The sequence below is a fragment of the Aedes aegypti genome, chromosome 3, assembly GCF_002204515.2.
Source record: "Aedes aegypti strain LVP_AGWG chromosome 3, AaegL5.0 Primary Assembly, whole genome shotgun sequence".
Taxonomy (NCBI): Eukaryota; Metazoa; Arthropoda; class Insecta; order Diptera; family Culicidae; genus Aedes; species Aedes aegypti.
The window spans coordinates 312,790,672-312,812,688 of NC_035109.1; the positions used below are offsets into that span (position 1 = coordinate 312,790,672).

The following is a 22,017-nucleotide window of genomic DNA, read 5'->3' on the forward strand; positions in this document are numbered from 1 at the left end:
CGACTGGTGGGATTCGAACCCACGAGCCTCAGCTTGGTCTTGCTGAATAGATGCGCGTTTACCGCTACGGCTATCTGGGCCCTGCAAGTTATACTTCCGGAATTTATCTAGGATCATTCGCAAGCTAAACATCTGGTCCGTTGTCGAACGGCCCTCACGAAAACCAGCTTGGTATTCGCCGACGAAGGACTCCTCGAGCGGTCTCAGTCTGTTAAACAGGATGCGCGACAGAATTTTGTACGCCGCGAACAATATTCGGCGATAAATTGGACAATGGCATCTGGCGGTGTCACATGAATCATGAGTTATACCAAGTCTATAAAGAAATGGATATTGTAAAATCTATAAAACACGGCATGCTGCCGTGGGCTGGGTATGTAGCTCGTGTGTCGGAAGTACGTCAAACTAAACTAATATTCAGCAGAAAATCAGGGAGAGGTCGTCGCCTCCGTGGCAGATCGCGCAGCAGATGGCTTTTTGCAGTTGAGGAGGATTTAAGGTCGCTTAATGTTCAGGGCGACTGGAAGCGATTGACACAGCATTTTTCTGGTTACGACGAAATTGACGTTCAATGGGACGCAGCCAATTGAATCTTTAGTATTTTTCCAATCTGGTAATTTCCATGCCGTTAAATGGACCCTTTACTGAAGCTACCAAATGAACCGTGACGCGTTTATTGCCCCATTTTACTTACCGTGAAATTAAGGCCTTTTGGTGCGTCATCACAAAATGGCTTCTTTCAAAATCATTAACATATTGTTATGATGGTATTGGTATTTGCAACATCGAAGAAATATTACTGCTTATCACCTGATTAAATGGATAATTTATGCGAAGAAAAATGCTTCAGGTGGTATTTCAATATTTAATCAAAACTTTCAGATACAGCATTATAAATTTAGCGACAATATACATGGGATTTATATTCTCAAAAAAATCTACGATTTCATGCCGCATTTCATTGCCTCACACAACTACACTTGGCGAAGGTTCATTGAGCACGTTAACATAATGTTGCCACCCACTCGAGCAACCCGCTAAAGCACCCTCTCGAGCCACCCAACAAGGCGGAGCACAATGTTATGTGCGTCGGCCAAAAATAAATCATCATGTTTCATGTATACCTCCACCAACAAAATTATGTAGGTAGTGTTACTTGCACACGTTTCATACAAAGGTATTATTGTCGATATGAATTCATCAACAACTTCATAAAAAATCACAATTTATTTCATTTGGTAGTGAAAACATGTTTTGACCAAAATTATAAGCATTTTTCACTCCATGCGTGTGTTGTTTACTATTTTTGGCAGTTTTCTCCTCTCTTCTCTCGCTTCTCACGGACGGAGAAAGTTGCCTTCATATGCATTTGAATTCTACAGTCAATTGTACTGTATAATATCTTATATTCATTTTTGCTGTACATTGTTCTATTCTAATTGCAAACTATTCTAATTGCAAACATAAAAACTGGCATCACTTCCAATCAGTGAGAGCGGCGCATCCGAATCATAAACAATGTTGGCTCAGTGAATTCGCGTTCCGGTGCTGTTTTCGAGCACAAATTGATCAATATAAGTGATTTATTGCTCCCAGGAGCATCGTGCGTGAATAATCAAAGTGTTTCAAATATCGCATTAGATTTTTGAATTGCTACGCTGCCGTGAATCGCAAGTCAGTCCCAACTGCATTTTCGTCAAAATTGAGTTGAGTTCACTTTTCAACATATTTTTCAATGCTCTTTCAGCTCAACTTATAAGATAATATGATTTGTTCGGAAAAAATAGCAAGTCAAATTGTCCCATACACTGAACGAAAACTCCGGTCGCACATTGAATGATTATTGACTCATCCGAGCCCCATACCTATTTTCAGACACAATCAAGATGATTTTCATCTGCGCGAAAATCATCTGTTTACAAATTACTCCGAATGAAAATCATCCAGTCTTGGAATGATTTTTATCTTTCAAATAGATGCCTCAAATTGAATGATTATCATACACACATGTAAACAATCCTTATTCCATTCTAGTTAATAATTTAAAAGAATTCAAATAAAAAAATCAACTTCAGAACTTTGTTGATGAATGTACATTATTATTTATTTCCACTACGAGGTTATAAAATGTATTATTCGTCAGTCTTCGGGAACAGATGCCAACCTGCCGAACACATTGTATGAGCTCCATGGAATACTAGCATATTAGCGACCTGTGGTTGGTAGATACCATTAAGAAGTGTGAAATAAATGATACCGAAGGGGCTAATGTAAGATTTCAAGTGCAATTACCTGTTAAATTCACCCAGAAACGCTTGGAAAACCACGCTGCCGTTGTTATGTTTACGTATAGATTTGGAAGATTGATTTGACATTTGACCATCCCCTTTTCGTCTGGTACTTCAGACAGTAATTGAATGATTTTTGGTTTGGGACATGGAAAAAATTAAAATCCGTCATAAATTGCATGCTCTTCATTTGTGTTATCATTGTTCGATTAGCTGCCTAATACCATTCTATTGTGATCTAAAATTCATCTCTGAATTGGATGGTTTTTGCTCAACAGACTGTGCATACATCATATTCTTTCATAGTCATTCAAAATGTGGAATGTAAAGTTTTATAATCATGTGAATTACAAATCATTCAATGTGCGACCGGAGTTTTCGTTCAGTGTAATGAAAAGTAACCGCATATCAGTCCCACTACAGATTTCCGCCCCGTGTAAAACACAAAAAATAACCATGTTTTGATCATCTCTATATTTTTCTCAAAAAGATATCGAGGTGAAAAGCAAATTGTGAAAGTTTCGTTAAGATCTGATCATGTTTCAATCCTCTGGGATTTTTTAAATATTCGTATGGAAAACGAGTTTGGAAACTTCACAGCCCATTTTCTCAATGCCTACTTTTTACAGATGGGACTGACTTGCGATTCACGGCAGTACGGTGAGTAGAAATACGATTAAAAGTGAGTTTTAGAACGGGCACCGAAAAGCCAGCAAACAATATCTCGGTGCGTGAAGAAGAAGTGATTCGGAAGTGCGTGGTATTTTACAACACAAATCACAGCAATAACTACGTATTTGCATTCAAAAACTGGTGATTTGTGAAAAACATATTATGGAATGCTTTCAGTTAAGAAACCACCGCTCTACAATAAGGTTAGTAACTTCAAATAAACATTTTTGGTGATCGCTCTCCAAAACACTGAGAGAAGTGTGGGAGGAGGGAGCGGAAAGCGAAAGGGGAAGTAAGGTGCCATATTAGAGGCCATTTTGGTACTCATGGGGATATGTCCTTAACCCGTATAGGCCTGAGTGGAAGCGAAAATTCTAAAACCTTCACCACTCAGCGAAATCTTAAGGGATTAAAATGATAATTTGTCAGTATACTGGCACACATTTCTAGTTTCTAGAAGTGGACAGAGGAACGCGGAAATATTCTTGTGGCCGGAGTTATTCCGGTGGATCACTGGGTCAGGTCGGGTGAGAAGGGTACTGTGCGTTTGTGCCCCTGAAAGTAGGCAAATTTAAAGTCACAGATAATTTCCGGAATCGGCTATAATGTGGCCACTGCATGACGGAATTTTAAGAAAATTGCATCAGTGTAAATCATTTGAGAAACGATTGAATTGGATAACTATGAGTTTTGCATTTGACTTATCCTACAAATGACCATTTTCGAGTCCCGGGACGCCTCAAACTTATGATAAAGTGGCCAATTTGTATCTGAACAACTGTGCCAAACTTATAGAAACGCATTTTAGTGCACAATTATGTTTGATTTCTACTTTTCGACATTTGAAACGGTTTAGTATCCAACAAATCTACAGTCGGTTCTTGCGGGCATTACGTCCAAATGTCCACATCCGGTATATTTCAAACGTTGCAAAACTCTTCATTTATAATGTTGAATATCAGATCTTAATGATTTATGCAAATTTAAATGATTGTCATTGAAAATAAGTAAAGTTTACTTGGCATGGCCCAAAAAATAGCCCTTTTTTACCCGACTTGACCCAGTGACCCACCGGAATAACTCCAGCCACAGGAATATTTCCGAGTTCCTCTGGCCACTTCCAGAAACTGTATATGTGGGCCAATGAACTGACAAAAAATCATTTGAATCCGTTAAGAATTCGCTGAGCGGTGAGGGTTTCAGTATTTTTGCTTTCACTCAGGCCTATACGGGTTAAGGTGCGTTGTTCGTTTTTGTGTGACATTCGAGAATAAGCTTTTGAGCTTTCTCGCCATTGGTGGAAATGCTGGCTACGCCCATACATCCTGTTTAACAAACTGAGACCGCTGGAAAAGTCCTTCGTAGATGAATATTCGATAGCGGACCACATTGCGAATCACTCTAGATACATTCCAGGAACACAACATGCAGACTCTCCAACGGTTTATTGATTTCAAGACGGCGTATACGATTCAGATGAGATGTCCACTTGACCCTTAGTTCTACCAAAACGAAGTACATGTTTGCAGGTAGAGACTGAGATAGGTTCAGTGATGTTGATGCTGAGGTATCGTTTAAAGCTTTTTAATTTTTCTGGTTATCTCGGAACACTTGTTACATGTGACGTTTTCAGTGAAGTGGAAAAACGAATAGGGGTTTCATTACGGATCATGAAAAAATCTCGAGGATTGGATTCCTGTGGAAATAGCTTGATGAATTACTGTAGCAATTGTTTTAAGATTACCTGAAGTAACAACTGACACGGTAAGGCCATAGATTTGACGGTATTTTGTGAGTTGTGATCTTAAACAATAAGATGACCTTGCTTGATTGAGATAGGAAAAAGTTTAACCGCATAAACTTTATTGGTAAAAATTAAAATAAAATCTACAAAAACATGCATAATTTTGATGAACGAAAGGCCTTTGTTAGTTTTGACAATATGAAACTTATGACGTTTAGCTTATCCCTTAAATTGCGCCCCGACTGGTCTATTCGTCTTCGTATTCCTTCTTAGTCCTCATAGTACCCCGGATTGAGGTATAGCACGTTGAAGAACCCTCTCTGTTCGCTCCCGAGCGTTTGCAGGGCGTTATGATGCTCAGTCCGATATGTGCTGGAATCTTTGCCCACCAGCTTCATCAGCTGCTCGACATCCGTATCGTGCGCATGCTGGGCCCACACCTTGCACATACTCTCCACAAACCACGAACCGTACTGCTTGTCACGGTGGGCCGCGTATCCGGGTACCGTCGAGAAGCATATCAACATGTCCGCGTACGTTGGCATGTTGGTCGGGGGATCCTTCTTCAAGTTAATCATCCCGTCGCGTTCGGTGTGCTCCGCAAGGCGTAGGGTTCCGTAATCCGGATTGTCACCGCTGTGCGATAAGACAAGTTAACAAATTTTACGTAAATCAATCATAGTCCACGAATCAATCTCAACCTACCGACAGATGGAGAAAAAGAACAACTTCGGTCTCCGTATCAGCTTTGGGCAATTGGCATTGTTGAACAGGGCCAGTACGTCTTCGACGTATAGGACGGAATTATCGTTAAGATAGATCTTATCGCGTCCCTTGGTGTGGTTGCCGTGAGCTAGAATGTAGAACACGAAACATTCCGTCGATAGGTAACTGGACTGCTTCAGTTCTTTGATCAGGTTGTTGAATTCCTAGAACAAAAAACGGATACACTGATGATGATTCAATATATTTACTGCAGGGCTAGCTGGGAACTTCAGAATTCTCATGCTCAAAGAAGTGGCCAAACGGGAACACAAAATAAATGGTAAAAATTTGCATTGAGATTTCGACCAAGTATTTCAATAAACATATTTCTAAGAGATTTTTTTTTGAATTCCTGCTCACATAAGCGCACAGGGATTTCCTTTTTTAACATTTCATATGTTTTTCAAGATTTTCTCCAGGAATCCGAAAAATCAAATTATTTGCCCAAAGTTTCCTTCATAAATCATTCCGCAGATTTCTTTAGGGGTTTGTTTACTGTTTTTTACGAACTTCCTAAGGAATTTTCTTTAAGAATTTCGTCTAAAATATCTTTTAGATTTCAACCTGAAATTTTTACAAGGATAAATAATCCACCAGCATTTTTTTTTTTCAGAACTTTCCCAAAAACAAGTCTTAAGTCCTTCATGAATTTATTCAGTAATTTTTTCATCGATTTTGATTCGATTTTCTTCATGAAGATGTTCATGAATTCAACCATAAGAATCAGGATTTCTTTAAGATGTCAACCGGGAGTTTCTCTAGGGATACCTTAATATATTACAGTCATCTCTCCCTTACTCGATATTGAAGGGACCATCGAGTTAGGGAGGTATCGAGTTACAGAACACAAAACCAATGCAACTGCGATCCAAGGGACCATCGAGTTAGCCATGAAAACCAACTTTTAGTATGGTTCTCTAACACGATATCGAGATATGGAATATCGAGTAAGGGAGAGTTAACTGTACTTAAATTTCTTAAAAAAAGGCAAATATTCGAAAACCACGAAGTAAACTCTGATGAAATGTCTGTTGAAATTTCTGATGAACTCCTGAAAGAATCTCGGAATGAACTCATGGGCTCTAAAAGTACGACCCGCGAATGGATTGAAATCTCTTCTCAAATCTGGCTCGTCGGGTGTTCATCTATTTCAAATTTAAGCACACCAGTACCTATTTGTCCAAAGTTTCCTTCAAAAATGATTCCGAGCATTTGTTTAGAAGTTCATTTATTGATTTTAACGGACTTTTTTAAGAAATTCTTTCAAGATACCTTTGAAAATTCAATCAGGAATTTTTATGAGAATAGGGCCAGAAATTACTTCGAAGAATCTACCAGTAATTCTTAAAAAGATTGTTTGGGAACTTTCTCAAGAAAGTGCTGAGGCATCCAAAAACTCATCCTGTGATTTTTATAGATATGGCTGCAGGGAGTCCTAAGGATTTCACCCACTAAGGATCAGGATTTCTTTAAGATGTCAACCAGGAATTTCTCCAAGTATACCGTGATAAATTATCCTGGAGATTCCTCCTTAAAATCCTTCAGGAGTTCCTCCAGAAACTGTTTGAAAAATTTGGCAAGGAAGTCCAAATATTTCATTCCAGAATTCTTTCTGGAGAAGAAATTACCGAATCCCTAGATAAAATTCTGCGAGAATCTCTAAAGATATTTGTGAAGTAATAATCCGCAGAATAGCTTAAATTATTGTTGTAGTATTTGCTGGTGTCAATCCTTAACATAAGAGAACATTAGAGACCTCTAGTCTGAGAAAAGAGACCATACATGAACTAAGAAAACCAGGAGATAAGAGTTCGGTTCCTCAGAGAATCTGACAAAACATTCTCAAGACCTGTTTTGATTCCTCGTGACATTAAAACAGTATAACCAAAGACAAATTATTCCATAATATACAAGAAATGTATCAGAAAGTTTCCTTCAGACTTCAAAGATTTCTACAGGAGCTCATTTAATGATTTTTAAGGACTTCCCAGGATTTTGAGGAATTTCTCCTAATATTCGTTAAGGATTTTTTACTGAAATTCTTTAAGGAACTTAGCAAGGATGTTTTCTAAGCTTATTTCCAGAAATTCTTTCAGGAAAGTATCCAGGGAAATAAAAGAGAATATGTTCAATTTTTTTTGAGCAGCCATTTTTGAAAAAAAAAAACGTATTATGTCTCTTGGTTATCTTCTGCAGATTCTTCTGACGAAATTCCTTGTGGAACGTCGGACAGAATCCTGGAAAAAATCTTTTAAAGCATGATCGAAGGTGTTAGTGCACTGATTCTCAAACCTGGTGAAAACGGCTCGCTGTGAAGTGTTCATTTCAGCGTGCTTTTTACATGGTCGGGGGTCCGCGGACCCCTTGTTGAGAAACGTGGTGTTAGTGGAATAAAGTATTTGCTGGTGTAAAACCTTAAACGAACTTTTGAAGAATACATGCAAATTTCACTTGATAAATTCCTTCAAAAATGTTAGGAAGAATTGCTGGAATAATGCTGGAGAAATTCCTAGAGAAATTTTGAAGAACTTCGTGAGGAAAACAAGGTCGAATTTATTGAGGAAATCAAGGAAGAGTTCCTACGATTTAAAGGACGAATATTTGAAGCTGTTTGTGGAATATACATACCGCGGATGATTTAAAAGAATCACATAAAAAAGCCTGAAATGGTAAATTTAATGGTAAAAAATGCGTAAGAATCCATGTTCCTCGGAAAAATCCTCAGAGAATTTCTTTAAATACCATGGTAAAATCTCGGGGAAAATTTTGAGAGTAATTCATGTGAAAATCACTGGAGGTAGTAGAGTTGAAGCGCTCAACATTTTTTTGAGCAAATCCTGCAGAAATTCCTATGTGCATTCCATGATACAACGCTCGATTAATTTATGGAAGAATTGATGGAGAAATTTCAGGTGGGATGTCTGGAGGAGTCTCTGCAAGTATTCGAGAAGGAATTTCTGGAGATATCACTAGAAGAATTCCTTGAGATTTTCCTCGAGGAGTATGAGGAGAATGTTGGTTAAACTAGTGACTTTAGAGACCTTGCATTGAAAATAGTGAATTGCTTGGAATAACTTAAGGAGTAATTCCTGGATGAAATGCTGGAGAAATATCTAGAGAAAATTGTGAAGGCATTTCATGATGAATTCCTGAAAAAAAAAATGGTTATAGATTTGCTGGAATAATCCCTAGAGGATTTTTGGAGCAATTCTTGGAAGAAACTGTGGATGAATTCTTAAAGCAATCCTTATAAAAATATCTGGAGGAATTACTTGAAAAATCGGCGTAGCATCTCCTGGAGAAGTTGATATGGTTTCCTAGAAAAATCATACCACGTATTTCTTTCCAAACTCTTTAATCAACCTTTGTGGATTTTAACGGAAGAACTCCTGCGTGAATATCTTGATGAAATCGATGAAAGAGGCAGTCTAAAATCTAATGATTATGAGATGAACCAGCCTAGGCCTGAAAATCTCAATAATATGGAAAAAATCGTGAAAGAGACCTTAGGATAGTCCCTGGCAAAGTTTTCAGAGTTGGGCTGGTAGTGATTGAGTGTTTTACAAATAGGAACTGAAGAAATCACATGCCGGATAAGAGACCAAAAAGGAAATAAGGGAAAAAACAAAAACAAACCAAACAGGAACCAGTACAGAACAGCTTACATAAGGGTTACCAAAATAATCTGACCAGACATTTATCTAAGCAACTTTTTGGAAATTCTCGTGTCATTAGGACAAGTACTACTGAATGCATTTCTATGAATTTCTCTAGGAATTCCATCAGTAAACAATTCGACATTTGCCTAAATTTTCCTTCACATATTATTCCGAAGATTGCTTCAGGAGTTCATATAGTGATTCATATAGTGAAATTCCTCCAAGAATTTCACTCGAGATGCTTTAAAGAATTCAACCTTAATATTTTCAAAGGTTTCATCGATTTGTCTAGCATTTTCTCCAAGATTTCCATTTAGGACATCTTTGAAGATTCAACCATTTTTTTTTTCTTGAAATTCTTAGGATTTCTTCCAAAATTGTAGTTCAACATTTTATTGAAATTCCAACAAGGAACACCTTCTGAAATTACTTTGGAAAAAAAAAATTCAAGAAAGTTTGCATTGAATTTATTCAAGAACTCTTCCAGGGACATTTCCAAGAAATTTGCAATATTTTTTTTATGAAAGGGATTTTTTCCCTCTTTCCTGAAAAAAAAAATAAATGAATCATAAAGATACCAAAAAAAGATCTAACAGGAACCGACACAACAAAACGAAACCTAATAGGAGCCAGGAGATAATAGTTTGATTCTTCATACCCAGAGCAGATATTTTTCTAAGATCGAAGACTTTTTTTAGAATTCCTCGTCGTGACATTACAACAAGTATTACTGCTCGTATTGTGAATGTTTTTTTTATGATCTTATCTAGGAATTTCATCAGAAATTCAGGTAAGGTACCGTGGGACAAGTGGATAATGGAATTCGCATAGTTGAGATTCTTCAAATTCTAGAGACTTTAAATTGAAACAAATGAGTTCGTGTATATTTTTTAGCTTGACTCCCACCAAATATAAGCAGCATGCTGAAATTGATTTTTATGAAAAATTAAAGAAAAAAATACAGAAAAAGTTTTTAAAAAATGTCTCCTTACTTTTCACTTCCCCCAAAAGTGGGGCATGTGAAAAGTTTACCGTCTTAAACAATAAATTCAAAAACAAACAATTATATTCACGATTTCTATTAGCTTTAACATTTGTTAAAGCTTCCCAAAGAACAATAACATAAGTAACATGTAAACAAAGAAAATGTTATTCTTTTCACTTCTTTTCTTCTGTTCAGTTATGTTAGTTGAAATGTTTCGACAACATTATAACTGCAACATTTCCAATGTTAGTTCTTACATTATAGGGCAGCAATGGCATTTCTGTTCTGTAGAATTTCCACCGCTCGTTCTTGTTTTTGAGAAAGTCGGATATGACGTCGGATAACTCTTCGGGAGAAATTAAACGGAATCCTTCAATAACGTATTTCGAATCTTTTTCATGTGGATAGACCTATACTCCATTTTTATGTTTTGAACTAGCTTTACATAGACATTCCACGAGATTTACGTGTGTTCTCTAATATTTTGAACTTTTCAGTCAACGTCTTCCTTTTAATTGGCTGCCCGAAGTAGACATATCAATATTGTAATGTTTGGCAACATCTTTTAGAGAAGTTCCATGATTTCTAATAGCTTTTAACGCTTGAGTATAGTGTTTCTTAAATTATCAGCACGTTATGTTTTTCTATTATAATTGCGAATCATGTTTACTTATGACTACTTAAAGAGAAAACACAAATTCAATCTCTAATGATAAACTTTTCACTTGCCCCACCTGATAAGAAAATTGACGGTGTTTAAATTTAATTATTTTAGGTCTACGTCGAATTAATTCTAAAACTTTTTTTATTGCAGTTTGAAACTGTCACAGAGGACAACTAAGAAGTGGTACAGGAAATTATTTTCCGCAACTTTTTTCCACTGAAAATATTAAAACAAGATTGTACGCCGCCAACTTGTTACGGAGTAACAGTTGACAGGTTAACAATTTTTCGCTCTATTATGCAATAATGGCTGAAAAATCTCAGAAATCCCTTACCTATCGTAATGTTCTCAATGGCCTCAAAGGTTTACGCATGAGTTTAAAACGTTAATTCACATATTCAGTAAAATATACCAATTGTAAAATATACCAACAAGACGTCAAGATAGTCATCGGCGACGCAAATGCGCAGATCGGGAAAGAAGATTTCTTCCGACCCGTCATTGGAACGGAAAGCCTTCATTCCGTTACCAATGATAATGGCCTGCGGCTAGTAACCTTCGCTGCTGCTAGAGGGATGGCAATCAGCAGTACATACTTCGCGCGAAAGAATATCCGCAAACACACCTGGCGACACCCGAGTGGCGATGCCTGCTCCCAAATAGACCACGTGCTGGTTGATGGGCGACATTTCTCAGATGTCATTGATGTCAGGACCTTCCGAGGCCCTAATATCGACTCGGATCATTATCTCGTTGTAGCTAAAATTCGGGCGCGGTTATCCAGCGTCACGAGTTCCGCAACACACAGAACGCTACGCTTCAATATACAACGCTTGTCGACTGATGGGGTAGCTGCGCAGTACCGTCAGCAACTAGACGAGAAGTTGGGAAGAGTCAACGTTGCTGGAGACGTCGACAGCCTGTGGGACCCTATCCACGAAGCTGTGACAACAACGGCGCGGGAAGTGATCGGCACTGGTCAACGACGAAGACGGAACGACTGGTTCGATGAAGAGTGCCAGAGGGTGACAGACATGAAGAATGCCGCCAGAAGCCGTATGCTTGTGGCCGGTACCCGACAGAACAGAGAGCGGTACAGGGCAGCGAGAGCCGAAGAAAAGCGAATCCACCGCAGAAAGAAAAGGCAGCACGAAGAAAGTGTGGTAGCTGACGCACAAGAAAGCATGAACCGGAATGATATGCGGAGATTTTATGCAACGGTCAATGGTGCGCGGCACAATACCGTACCAGTGCCCGCCATGTGCAATGATCGAGAAGGGAATTTGCTGACCGATAAAACGGCGGTGGCTGCCAGGTGGAAGGAGCACTTTCAGCAATTGTTGAACGGTGAGAATGGAAATGTAGCGAGGAACAGGATGAACATAGATGATGACGATCAAGCTGTGGACCCACCGACCATAGGAGAGGTTAAAAAGGCTATCAGCGAGCTGAAGAACTGTAAGGCTGCTGGGAAGGACGAGATCCCGGTCGAGCTTCTCAAGCACGGAAGCGCTTTACCAGTCGATCTACCGAGTACTTCTGAAGGTATGGGAGGACGAAGAATTGCCCACCGGCTGGTTGGATGGCCTCATTCGCCCTATCTACAAGAAAGGGCACAGACTGGAGTGTGCCAATTACAGAGGAATTACCCTGCTGAATTCGGCGTACAAAATTCTGTCGCGCATCCTGTTTAACAGACTGAGACCGCTCGAGGAGTCCTTCGTCGGCGAATACCAAGCTGGTTTTCGTGAGGGCCGTTCGACAACGGACCAGATGTTTAGCTTGCGAATGATCCTAGACAAATTCCGGGAGTATAACTTGCAGACTCACCATCTGTTTATTGATTTCAAGGCGGCGTACGACTCAGTGAAAAGAAATGAGCTTTGGCAGATAATGTCTGAAAATGGTTTTCCGGCGAAACTAATTAGGCTGATACGTGCTACGCTGGATGGTTCGAAATCAAGTGTTCGGATCGCAGACGAGGTGTCAACCTCGTTCGTGACGTTAGACGGATTGAAGCAGGGAGACGCACTTTCGAATTTACTGTTCAACATTGCACTTGAGGGTGCTATTAGGAGATCTGGCGTGCAAAGAAATGGCACTATTATCACAAGGTCGCACATGCTCCTTGGCTTTGCGGATGATATAGACCTGATTGGAATCGATCGCAGGTCAGTGGAAGAGGCCTTCGTGCCTCTGAAGAGGGAGACAGCGAGGATAGTCCTGACCATCAATTCTACCAAGACGAAGTACATGGTTGCAGGTAGAGATAGAGTCAGGCATGGTGGTGTAAGTGCTGAGGTAGTGTTTGATGGGGATGTGTTTGAAGTTGTTGAAGAATTTGTTTACCTTGGAACACTTGTGACATGTGACAACGACGTTTCCCTCGAAGTGAAAAGACGTGTTGCGGCTGCGAATAGGGCCTTTTACGGACTACGTAGCCAGCTTAGGTCCCGCAGCTTGCAAACGGAAACAAAATTCGCCCTGTATAAAACATTGATTCTTCCGGTGGCTCTCTACGGGCACGAAGCGTGGACGTTGAAAGAGTCAGACCGGAAAGCTCTCGGTGTTTTCGAGCGTAAAGTGCTGCGGACAATACTCGGTGGGAAACTCGAAAATGGTGTGTGGCGCAGACGCATGAATCACGAGTTGTATCAAGTGTACAAAGATGCGAATATTATCAATCGTGTAAAATACGGCAGACTTCAGTGGGCTGGTCACTTAGTGCGAATATCGGAAGAAAGAATTGCGAAAATAATATTCAGCAGGGAACCAGGTAGAGGTCGGCGGCTTCGGGGAAGACCACGAATACGCTGGCTGTACGCAGTGGAAGAGGACCTGGCGACCCTAAACGTTCGGGGCAACTGGAGAAGTTTCGCCCAAGACCGACGAAGATGGAGCTCTACAATACGCCCGGCAATGGCGTGATGCTAAGCTGTAGCCATCAAGGTATCAAGGTAGGTATACCAATTGTTTTCACTTACCCCATTTGCCCACTTGCCCCGCGGTACCTTATGTTCAGATATTACTCCGGAAATTTTTAAGGATAACAATTTCCTGTGGAATTTCTACACAAATATTCCTAGGGAATCTCTTTAAGAATTTAGTTTAGGATACCTCAAGAATTCAACCTGAATTTTCGCAAGCAGTACCACATAAATGGAATTTCTCCTAACATTATTAAAAAAATTATCGAAATTCCTCCAAAAATTATGTTATTACTTGTTTTTAATTATGAATCGTGGTTTACGGCTAACCAGCCGAGTGGAAGTTTAACAACTACCGAAAAGCTAAACATCACATAGGGTAGGGTGGGGCAAGATGAGCACCTTAAGGATAAACCTATTTTACTGAATGTGGCCATTATTTTTTATTTCAAATGACATGGAACATTTTATATAAACATGTTTTCTATCACCCATAAACATAACGGGTTCAAAAACAGGAAAATTTGATTGAATAAAATGACTAAACAAAATAGATGTTTTTCAGTTGGCTTAAATACACTGCGGGGCAAGATGAGCACTCTCTTAAATTGCATTTTTTTAATTATCAATAAGATATCATTGATAAGCATCGTATATTTTGCATCAAACTATGCATTTCAAATTTGGTTTGTGCAGAAAATTGTTGAATCCATTCTCAGTTAGAAGATATAAATGCATTACTTGTTTTACTTTACTAGAAATAGAAGCAAAAGATGAGAAACGACTATATAACGACTCAATTTTATGAATACAAGCTAACCAGCAAATGTAATAGAGCTAAGGCAACTAGTCCAAGCATTGCTAAGCATATATGGATGATTTCCAAATAACGTTTCTATTTCCATGAGGCATCTTGCCCCGACTTATAAAAATAACTTAAACCAAGTATAGCACTGTAACATAAATTTTAGAATTTTTTTCTTTCTATACTAAAAGACTCTCCAAAAGGTTTGACATGTTGGCTGATAATCAGAAATTTGGTCAAAATATTGTTAGACGTCAAAATTCTTATTGTGTTCTGGTCATTTGTTATAAGAAAATTCAATATTTTCACAAATCATAATAATTTATCCATATTTTCAAATTCTTATTATTTCTAATAATTTTTATCAATGATGGCAGTTGGATTAACTTCAATTCAACAGTGTATGACGTTATTTAAATAAAATTCATTCAAATATCCTCATAATTGAAGGGTGCTCATCTTGCCCCGGGTGGCCATCTTGCCCCGTCCCCCCCTATACTTTGCAATTGGATTAAATTGACAAATTGATGTGAAGTTTTTTTTCTTTTATTTTGTTCTTAAGAAGGTCCTAATTTTTCCAAGATTTTATAAAGTGATTCATCAATTAATTTCCCTGGGACATCAATCGATAACTTCTCCAGAAATGCCTCTAGGATAAAAAAAACCTTTCTAACCAAAGTATTCAACAAATTCGTGAAACCTTGAATTATCTTCTGAAGACTATATAGATTTAACTTGAGAAATTACTGTAGAATTATTTGGAAGAACTGCAGAAGTAATCCCTGAATGAATATTTCCTGAAGATACCGCGTGAGAATGCTTGAATTCAATCGAAAATGGCTGGAGGAATAACTGGAATCCCTGGAACAATCTTGTAAGGTTTCCTTGCACCAACCCTAAACGAATCCCATCGAAACTCTACATTTAGCATTTTCTTGGGAGAACTACGGCTGTAGTAATCATTGGAATATCGCTCAGAGAAGCAACTGGGGCAATCGCTTGAGTCACTATTGGTAGTACAAGTACACGTGTTCCAGTAGTTGCGCTGGTGCTCCAGTAGTAGACGTTCGGGAATGATACAGGGGATTTTAAACAAAATAGTAAATTTTTACATAGGTTTAACATTTTTCCCTCGGAACAGCAACTAATCATTTCTGGGACTTTTCTTCATTTTTAAAACTGCTTCCATCCGTTGAAAATAGACTTTTTAGGGACTTGCGTAAAAATAGTGAAAAAAAAAACCTGAGATAGTAGCGATAGAGTACTCTAAGATTTAATGGAGCAAATTCTGGATAAATTCCTTCAAGAATCCCTTGAAAATCACTGATGGAATTTCTGGACGAACTATTGAGATAATTGGTGAAGGAATCTCTATAGAAATTCCCGGAGTAATCCCTGGGATAGCATTCCAGTAAAAGTCGAGAGTAACAACTCGAAAAATTCCTGACCCTTTTCCTCGAGCAATCTGGGAAGAAATTCCGAAAGAACTTCTTGAATATTCCCGTAAGAGAATCAGAAGATGTCAGCAAAAAGAGGAAAAAAGGATTTAAGAGTCCATTTTGGTTGAAAAGTAGGCTTGAAATCTATTAAAAATAGAGACTTTTTAGAGACTTGCATCATAGCTACCACGTCTCTTAAACGAGACCAGCCCTGCTAGGCATTAGAAATAATACATACGTCACTGGTCAGATCCTCATAGTAGAACACGGTAAATCCCAGCTGCTGGAACAGCGACACCAGGTTGTCCTTGTCCGCTTCGGCACCATTCCGCGTTGGGTGCGTCTCATTGATGTAGGTGATAACGTTCACGATGAAGACCACCCCCCGATTGCGTCGCCTCATCTCGTACGCCTCCAGAATCCGGTGGCTTTGAGGTCGGGCCGAAAGCTCAACCTTATAAAGGCTTCTTACCTTTTCGCCGAACTCTTGCAGTCGTCGCATACCGCCCTTATCCGTGGTTTCCTCCACCGTATCGTTATTGTTCTTAGCGTCGTCTTCCTCAGAGTACGATGGCGAGCCGATCGACAAGTTGGCCAATCTTTGGCGCAATAATTCCGAACCACTGTAATCTCCGGCACTGATCGAGCGCACCCGGTTAGGGTGATAGGTCGAATTGAATTCGAACTGACTGGGATTTCGAGACGAGCTACCCACGGTAGATACATTTCCATTTTTGAGCAATTTATAGGCAGTTGGAAAGTTGCGCTGGCATATGGACACCAAAATGTCGAACGCATGCGGTCCTCGTTTGGTAATCTTTTCAAACAGCTTCTTGTGGCGCGAAGCCTCATCTGGATAGCGATCCTGTAAATACATGTAAGTGATTGCTTATACTTCTGATTTGCTTCACATGTAGGTCGATGATTCACGAGTAAAATTCTTTGTTCATCTCCCGTGTTTAGGCAACAGGTTTCCTCCTTTCAAAAAACTTCCCATTCTCCCCACTTACCTCAATAATTGCTTTCATCACTTCGGACATCATTTGCCGACCAACGCACTCTGCCATCAGGACCCCATAATTGGTGTGCTGAATCAATTGATCCATGTTGTGCTGGATCTGGTGGCGATCCCGCTGATCCATTTTCTTGCGCTGTTTGCGTCGTAGTGGAATGTGTAGCTAGAAGACGCTTTGCAGCAGCAACCATGTAGGAATTTCGGGATTTTCAATAAACTCCAGCCTTTCTAGGGTGGAATTTCACTTTCGTTCGAATGTCTGCCCCTTGTACTTGTCGATGCACGCACTGGAGGCATGGATTTCCGCTCTGTGAAGATGAAATTTTGATATTTTCTGCACTTCTGCTAGAATAGTGTTTTGTACGTGAGTCACTGTTTTGAAATAATAAAAATGGCGAACAGTCAAAACACAAAACAAAATCGCAGACAGACAGAAGTGTTGCCAGACAAAGGGACCAGTGGCTGTGCCCTTTGGAAACATAAATTTATTGATGTCAAGAGAACTCATTTGGCACTCAACGAATTCGCGTCTACCTACACTGAGCTAACTTTGCTAGTCGTTATTATATATACTGCTTCGCGACTAAAAATCTAGCGTAACATTTGAAAAGGGCCTATCTGAAAAACGTAAACATTGAGAAATTCTCAATTGAAGATTCCGTACCATATTTATAATTTATATTTTAAACCCATTCGCATTTTTACTAGTTTCATACCTGTGTTCGACACCCATTAAAGTCTGTTGCGTGGCCCATTATGTTTCTAATCTCAAATAACACAACAACTCGTAAAAATTGTTAAATTCAAACATCATCGGCAGATAGGCCCTATTATGAATCTTCAAACCAGTTAGGCCCTTTCAGTTAGGCCCTTTGATTGAACATGGTTTCAGTTAGGCCCTTTTATAATTTGCTAATTTTATTGATTTTTGAATTGGTTTGCAAAAATCTTGAACGAAATTTAGCGATTATGTGAAAAAACACTATATAATAGCTAAATATTGGAAATTTTCGGTTGTTCAGTTCAGTACCATATTGATTATTCCTATTTCAAACCCATTCGATTTTTACTAGTTTCATACTTGGGGAAGATCCAAAAATGACGTCCATCGTTTTTCGGGATTTCTAGAACCCTTCTACCACCTCTGTCACGCTTTTTCTAATACCCAATCCATGCACTGTCACATTTTCGTACATCCCCCCATTGGAGGAGGCCCCAATTGATGGACGTCATTTTCGGATCTTCCCTTGTGTTCGACACTTATAATGGTCTATTACGTGGCTCACAACGATTTGAATTTGAAATAGCACAACAACTTGTAAAAATAGTTCAATTCAAACATCATCCGCAGATAGGCCCTTTAAAGAATTTCCAAACCAGTTAGGCCCTTTTTGAATTTGCTAATATTATTGATTATTGAAGTGATTTGCATAATTCTTCGACAACATTTAATGATTATGTGAGAAAACAACACAATATCATACAAGCTAAATATTGGAAACTATTCTATACAAAATCAGCAACATATTGATTATTGATATTTCAAACCCATTCACTTTTCTTTACTAGTTTTATACTTGGTTGGTTGGTTTGACTTTATTAACGAGATTTTTAGCCCTGGGCTAGTTCATCTCGGGACCAACGGCTTTACTTCCCTTCCGAAGGAAGTCGTCACTATAACTTTTCACGTCATAAGTGACTATGTCGGGGGATGGGATTCGATCCCAGGTCCTCGGCGTGAGAGGCGAGTGTTCTAACCACTACACCAGGTCCGTCCCCGTAGTTTTATACTTGTGTTAGACACTCATTATGGTTTATTACGTGGCCCAGAACGTTAGTAATCTCAAATAGCATAACGACTCGTGAAAATGGTTGCATTCAAATATCATCAGCAGTTAGGCCCTTCACTGAATCTTCAAACCAGTTAGGCCCTTTCAGTTAGGCCCTTCGATTGGACATGGTTTCAGTTAGGCCCCTCCAGTTAGGCCCTTTTATTAAACATAGTTCCAGTTAGGCCCTTTTGTAATTTGTTGATTTTATTGCTTATTGAAGTGATTTTCATAGTTTTTAAATAAAATAAAGCGAGAGGAAAACAATGTAATAGCTAAATGTTGGATATTCTCGATTGAAGGTTCAGTACCTTATTGATTATATCTATTTCAAACCCATTCACTTTTTTACTTGTTTTATACTTGAGGGCCTTCCTTAGCCGAGCAGTTTAAGTCCGCGGCTACAAAGCAAAGCCATTCTGAAGGTATCTGAGTTCCATTCATGGTCGGTCCAGGTTTTTTTCGTAATGAAAATTTCCTTTACTTTCCTGAATATAGAGTACTAGAAATCCTTTATAAGAGAGATTCGCGGAAGCTGACATTTCTGTCAAAGTGTGAGCCAATCGAGCAGCGAGAGCTGTCAAAGTGTGAGCCAAACGAACATGCGTTATGTTTGTTTTGAACTTTTCTTGAGGAGTAATGTAATCCGCTTGAAATTATTTCGGTAAAAGTAATTTTGCATGAAGCAAAAAAATGAAATGTTTTACTTTTTTGAATTTTTGTCAATGCGATTTTTAGTTTTTTGATTTTTTCGGCTGTTTATTAGTTTTGATATGTAGCTCAAAGATCTATAACGAAACAAAATACACTTACAGCAATGAGGAAGTCATGCCTGTGTTACAATATTATTCTCGACGCCGAGCAAAATCCGCACTGCTGGTCTGTTGCCAAATCATTCCATTTTACTTCCGCTTATCTCTCTATAAAGGATCACTACTTCGTACTTGTCACACGATATATGAATGCGAAAATGGCAACTTGTCAAAGAAAGCTCTCAGTTTATAACTTGGAAGTACTCATTGAACACAAAGCTTAGAAGCAGGCTCTGTCCCAGTGAGGACGTAATGCCAAGAAAAAGTATAAGAAGAATTCTTGCAGGGCTGTTACAAAAACAAACGAATTTGTTTTTGTGAAAATCGCGACTTTTGGAACTCGATCCACAACTAGAGGCAACAAATAAAAATTAACGAATAAAAATTATTCAAAATTTTTAATGTAATTGATTTTTTTTTTTAGGATAAAAAATCAGTTTTTCAACTAACTTCGCATTAAGATTATAATAAAACTAGTAAAAAAGAGAATGGGCTTGAAATAGGAATCAATATAGTACTGAATCTTCAATAAAGAATTTTTATTAATCAATGTTGATTTTCTCACATACCTAATCGATTGATTTTGATCTAAAACTTTGAAAATCACTTCAATAATCAATAAAATTAACAAATTACAAAAGGGCCTAACTGAAACTAAGTTTAATAAAAAGGCCTAACTGGAGGGGCCTAACTGAACCCATGTTCAATCAAAGGGCCTAACTGAAAGGGCCTAACTGGTTTGCAGACTCCTAAAAGGGCCTATCTGCCGATGATGTTTGAATGCAACCATTTCCACGAGTTGTTTTGTTATTTAGGATTTAAAACGTTATGAGCCACCTAGTAGACTATTATGAGTGTCGAACACAAGTATAAAACTAGTAAATAGGAGAAAGGGTTTGAAATATGAATAATCAATATAGTACTAAATCTTCAATAAAGAATTTTCAATATTCAATGTTGATTTTCTCACATAATCGATTGATTTTGTTCTAAAACTTTGAAAATCTATTCAATAATCAATAAAATTAACAAATTCCAAAAGGGCCTAACTGGAACTATGTTAAATAAAAGGGCCTAACTGGAGGGGCCTAACTGAAACCATGTTCAATTAAAGGGCCTAATTGAAAGGGCCTAACTGGTTTGAAGTCTCGTAAAAGGGCCTATCTGCCGATGATGTTTGAATTCAACATTTTTACTACTTTTATGTTATGTTAGATTTAAAACGTTACGTGACCCAGTAATAGACTATGAGTGTCGAACAAAAGTTTAAAACTTTTAGATAGCAATGAGTTAAAAATAGTAACAATCAATATGTTACAGAATCTTCAATCGAGCATTTCTCAATTTTTACGTTATGCTGATCACTATACAAGGGCTAAATATTGAAAAATATGGAGGAAAATTAAAAATGCTCGGAAGGGCCAATCTGATTTTGATGGAAATTTTCAGTTAGGCCCTTTTATGACCAGTTAGGCCCTCTTAGTTTTATCATTTTCAGATAGGCCCTTTTAAATTTGAATAAAATTACCATTAATAATGCATTTTGCATGCCCGTAAGCGTATGTAGGAGTAATTTACGTAAAAAATGATACGAATAATGAATAATCAAGTTTGTTTACATTTTGCAGTTAGGCCCTTTTCAAATGTTACGCTAGAAATGGGTAAACCAGGGGGGGTATACGCAACGAGGTTCGCCTACCGTTCATGTTTTGTGGGTGTATTCGTTTGGCTCACAACGCTGCTAGGCATCCCGGTGTTTGAGTGTTGAAATGCATCAGCATTTGCTGTCTGGCATGGCCCGCGTTTCGACCTGTGCTGTTTGGGTCGGCCCGCGTGAGAGATGATGCTGTTTGGGACGGCCCGCCCGAGAGATGATTGTTAGGCGAGCTTTGTTTGTAGTTGACAGCCGTACACCCACCCTGGGGTAAACCAACGTGCGAAGTTCGATTTTTGACCAACTTCGCCGCGTCGCGAGTCGCTTCGCTATAGAGCGCATCTATGCCCTCCGCCGTGTGCATTATGCGCACTATTGAGAATCGAGCTGCGACGCGGCGAAGTTGGTCAAAAATCGAACTTCGCACGTTGGTTCACCCATTTTTAGTCGCGAAGCAGTATATTTATCGGGTAGAAATCAAGACCAATACCTATTTAAAATTATTGTTTTCTCGGGCCCCGAGCGTCGCAGCTAATATGTGAATAGTGCGCTGTGTTCATAAAAATCGTAAAAATGCAGCGCCACACTAAAAAACTGATTTCAAAATGCGGTGAGTTGAGGCGCGTCGCGAGTCTCACTGGCACGATACGGTTTGGTGGCGGTGCGACAATAGCATCTGGAAGACATAAAATTTCGCAATATTCGAATATCCAATAAAGATTCACCATAGGCTAAAATTGACTGCGATGAGTTAAGCCC

At 38.8% G+C, this 22,017-nt stretch overlaps 1 protein-coding gene across 1 annotated transcript; it reads right to left on the minus strand.

Annotated features, from left to right (window-relative positions):
• Positions 1 to 4,806: 4,806 nt before the first annotated feature.
• Positions 4,807 to 17,356, minus strand: LOC5574962 (caspase Dronc). The gene is made up of 4 exons (XM_001655383.3): positions 16,959 to 17,356; positions 16,187 to 16,813; positions 5,410 to 5,633; positions 4,807 to 5,340 (listed from the first exon to the last, which is right to left on the minus strand). The coding sequence occupies exons 1-4, from the start codon at positions 17,088 to 17,090 to the stop codon at positions 4,974 to 4,976; spliced, it is 1,350 nt and encodes a 449-aa protein (XP_001655433.2). The 5' UTR covers positions 17,091 to 17,356; the 3' UTR covers positions 4,807 to 4,973.
• Positions 17,357 to 22,017: the final 4,661 nt, after the last annotated feature.

Excerpts from the sequence above, each read along its gene's own strand:
- LOC5574962 (XM_001655383.3), bottom strand. The coding sequence starts at position 17,090 with ATGGATCAGCGGGATCGCCACCAGATCCAGCACAACATGGATCAATTG. Across the intron at positions 5,634-16,186 it reads ATGAGGATCTGACCAGTGAC|GAATTCAACAACCTGATCAA; the intron begins GTATGTATTATT and ends TTTTTGTTCTAG. Across the intron at positions 5,341-5,409 it reads TTCTTTTTCTCCATCTGTCG|CGGTGACAATCCGGATTACG; the intron begins GTAGGTTGAGAT and ends CTTATCGCACAG.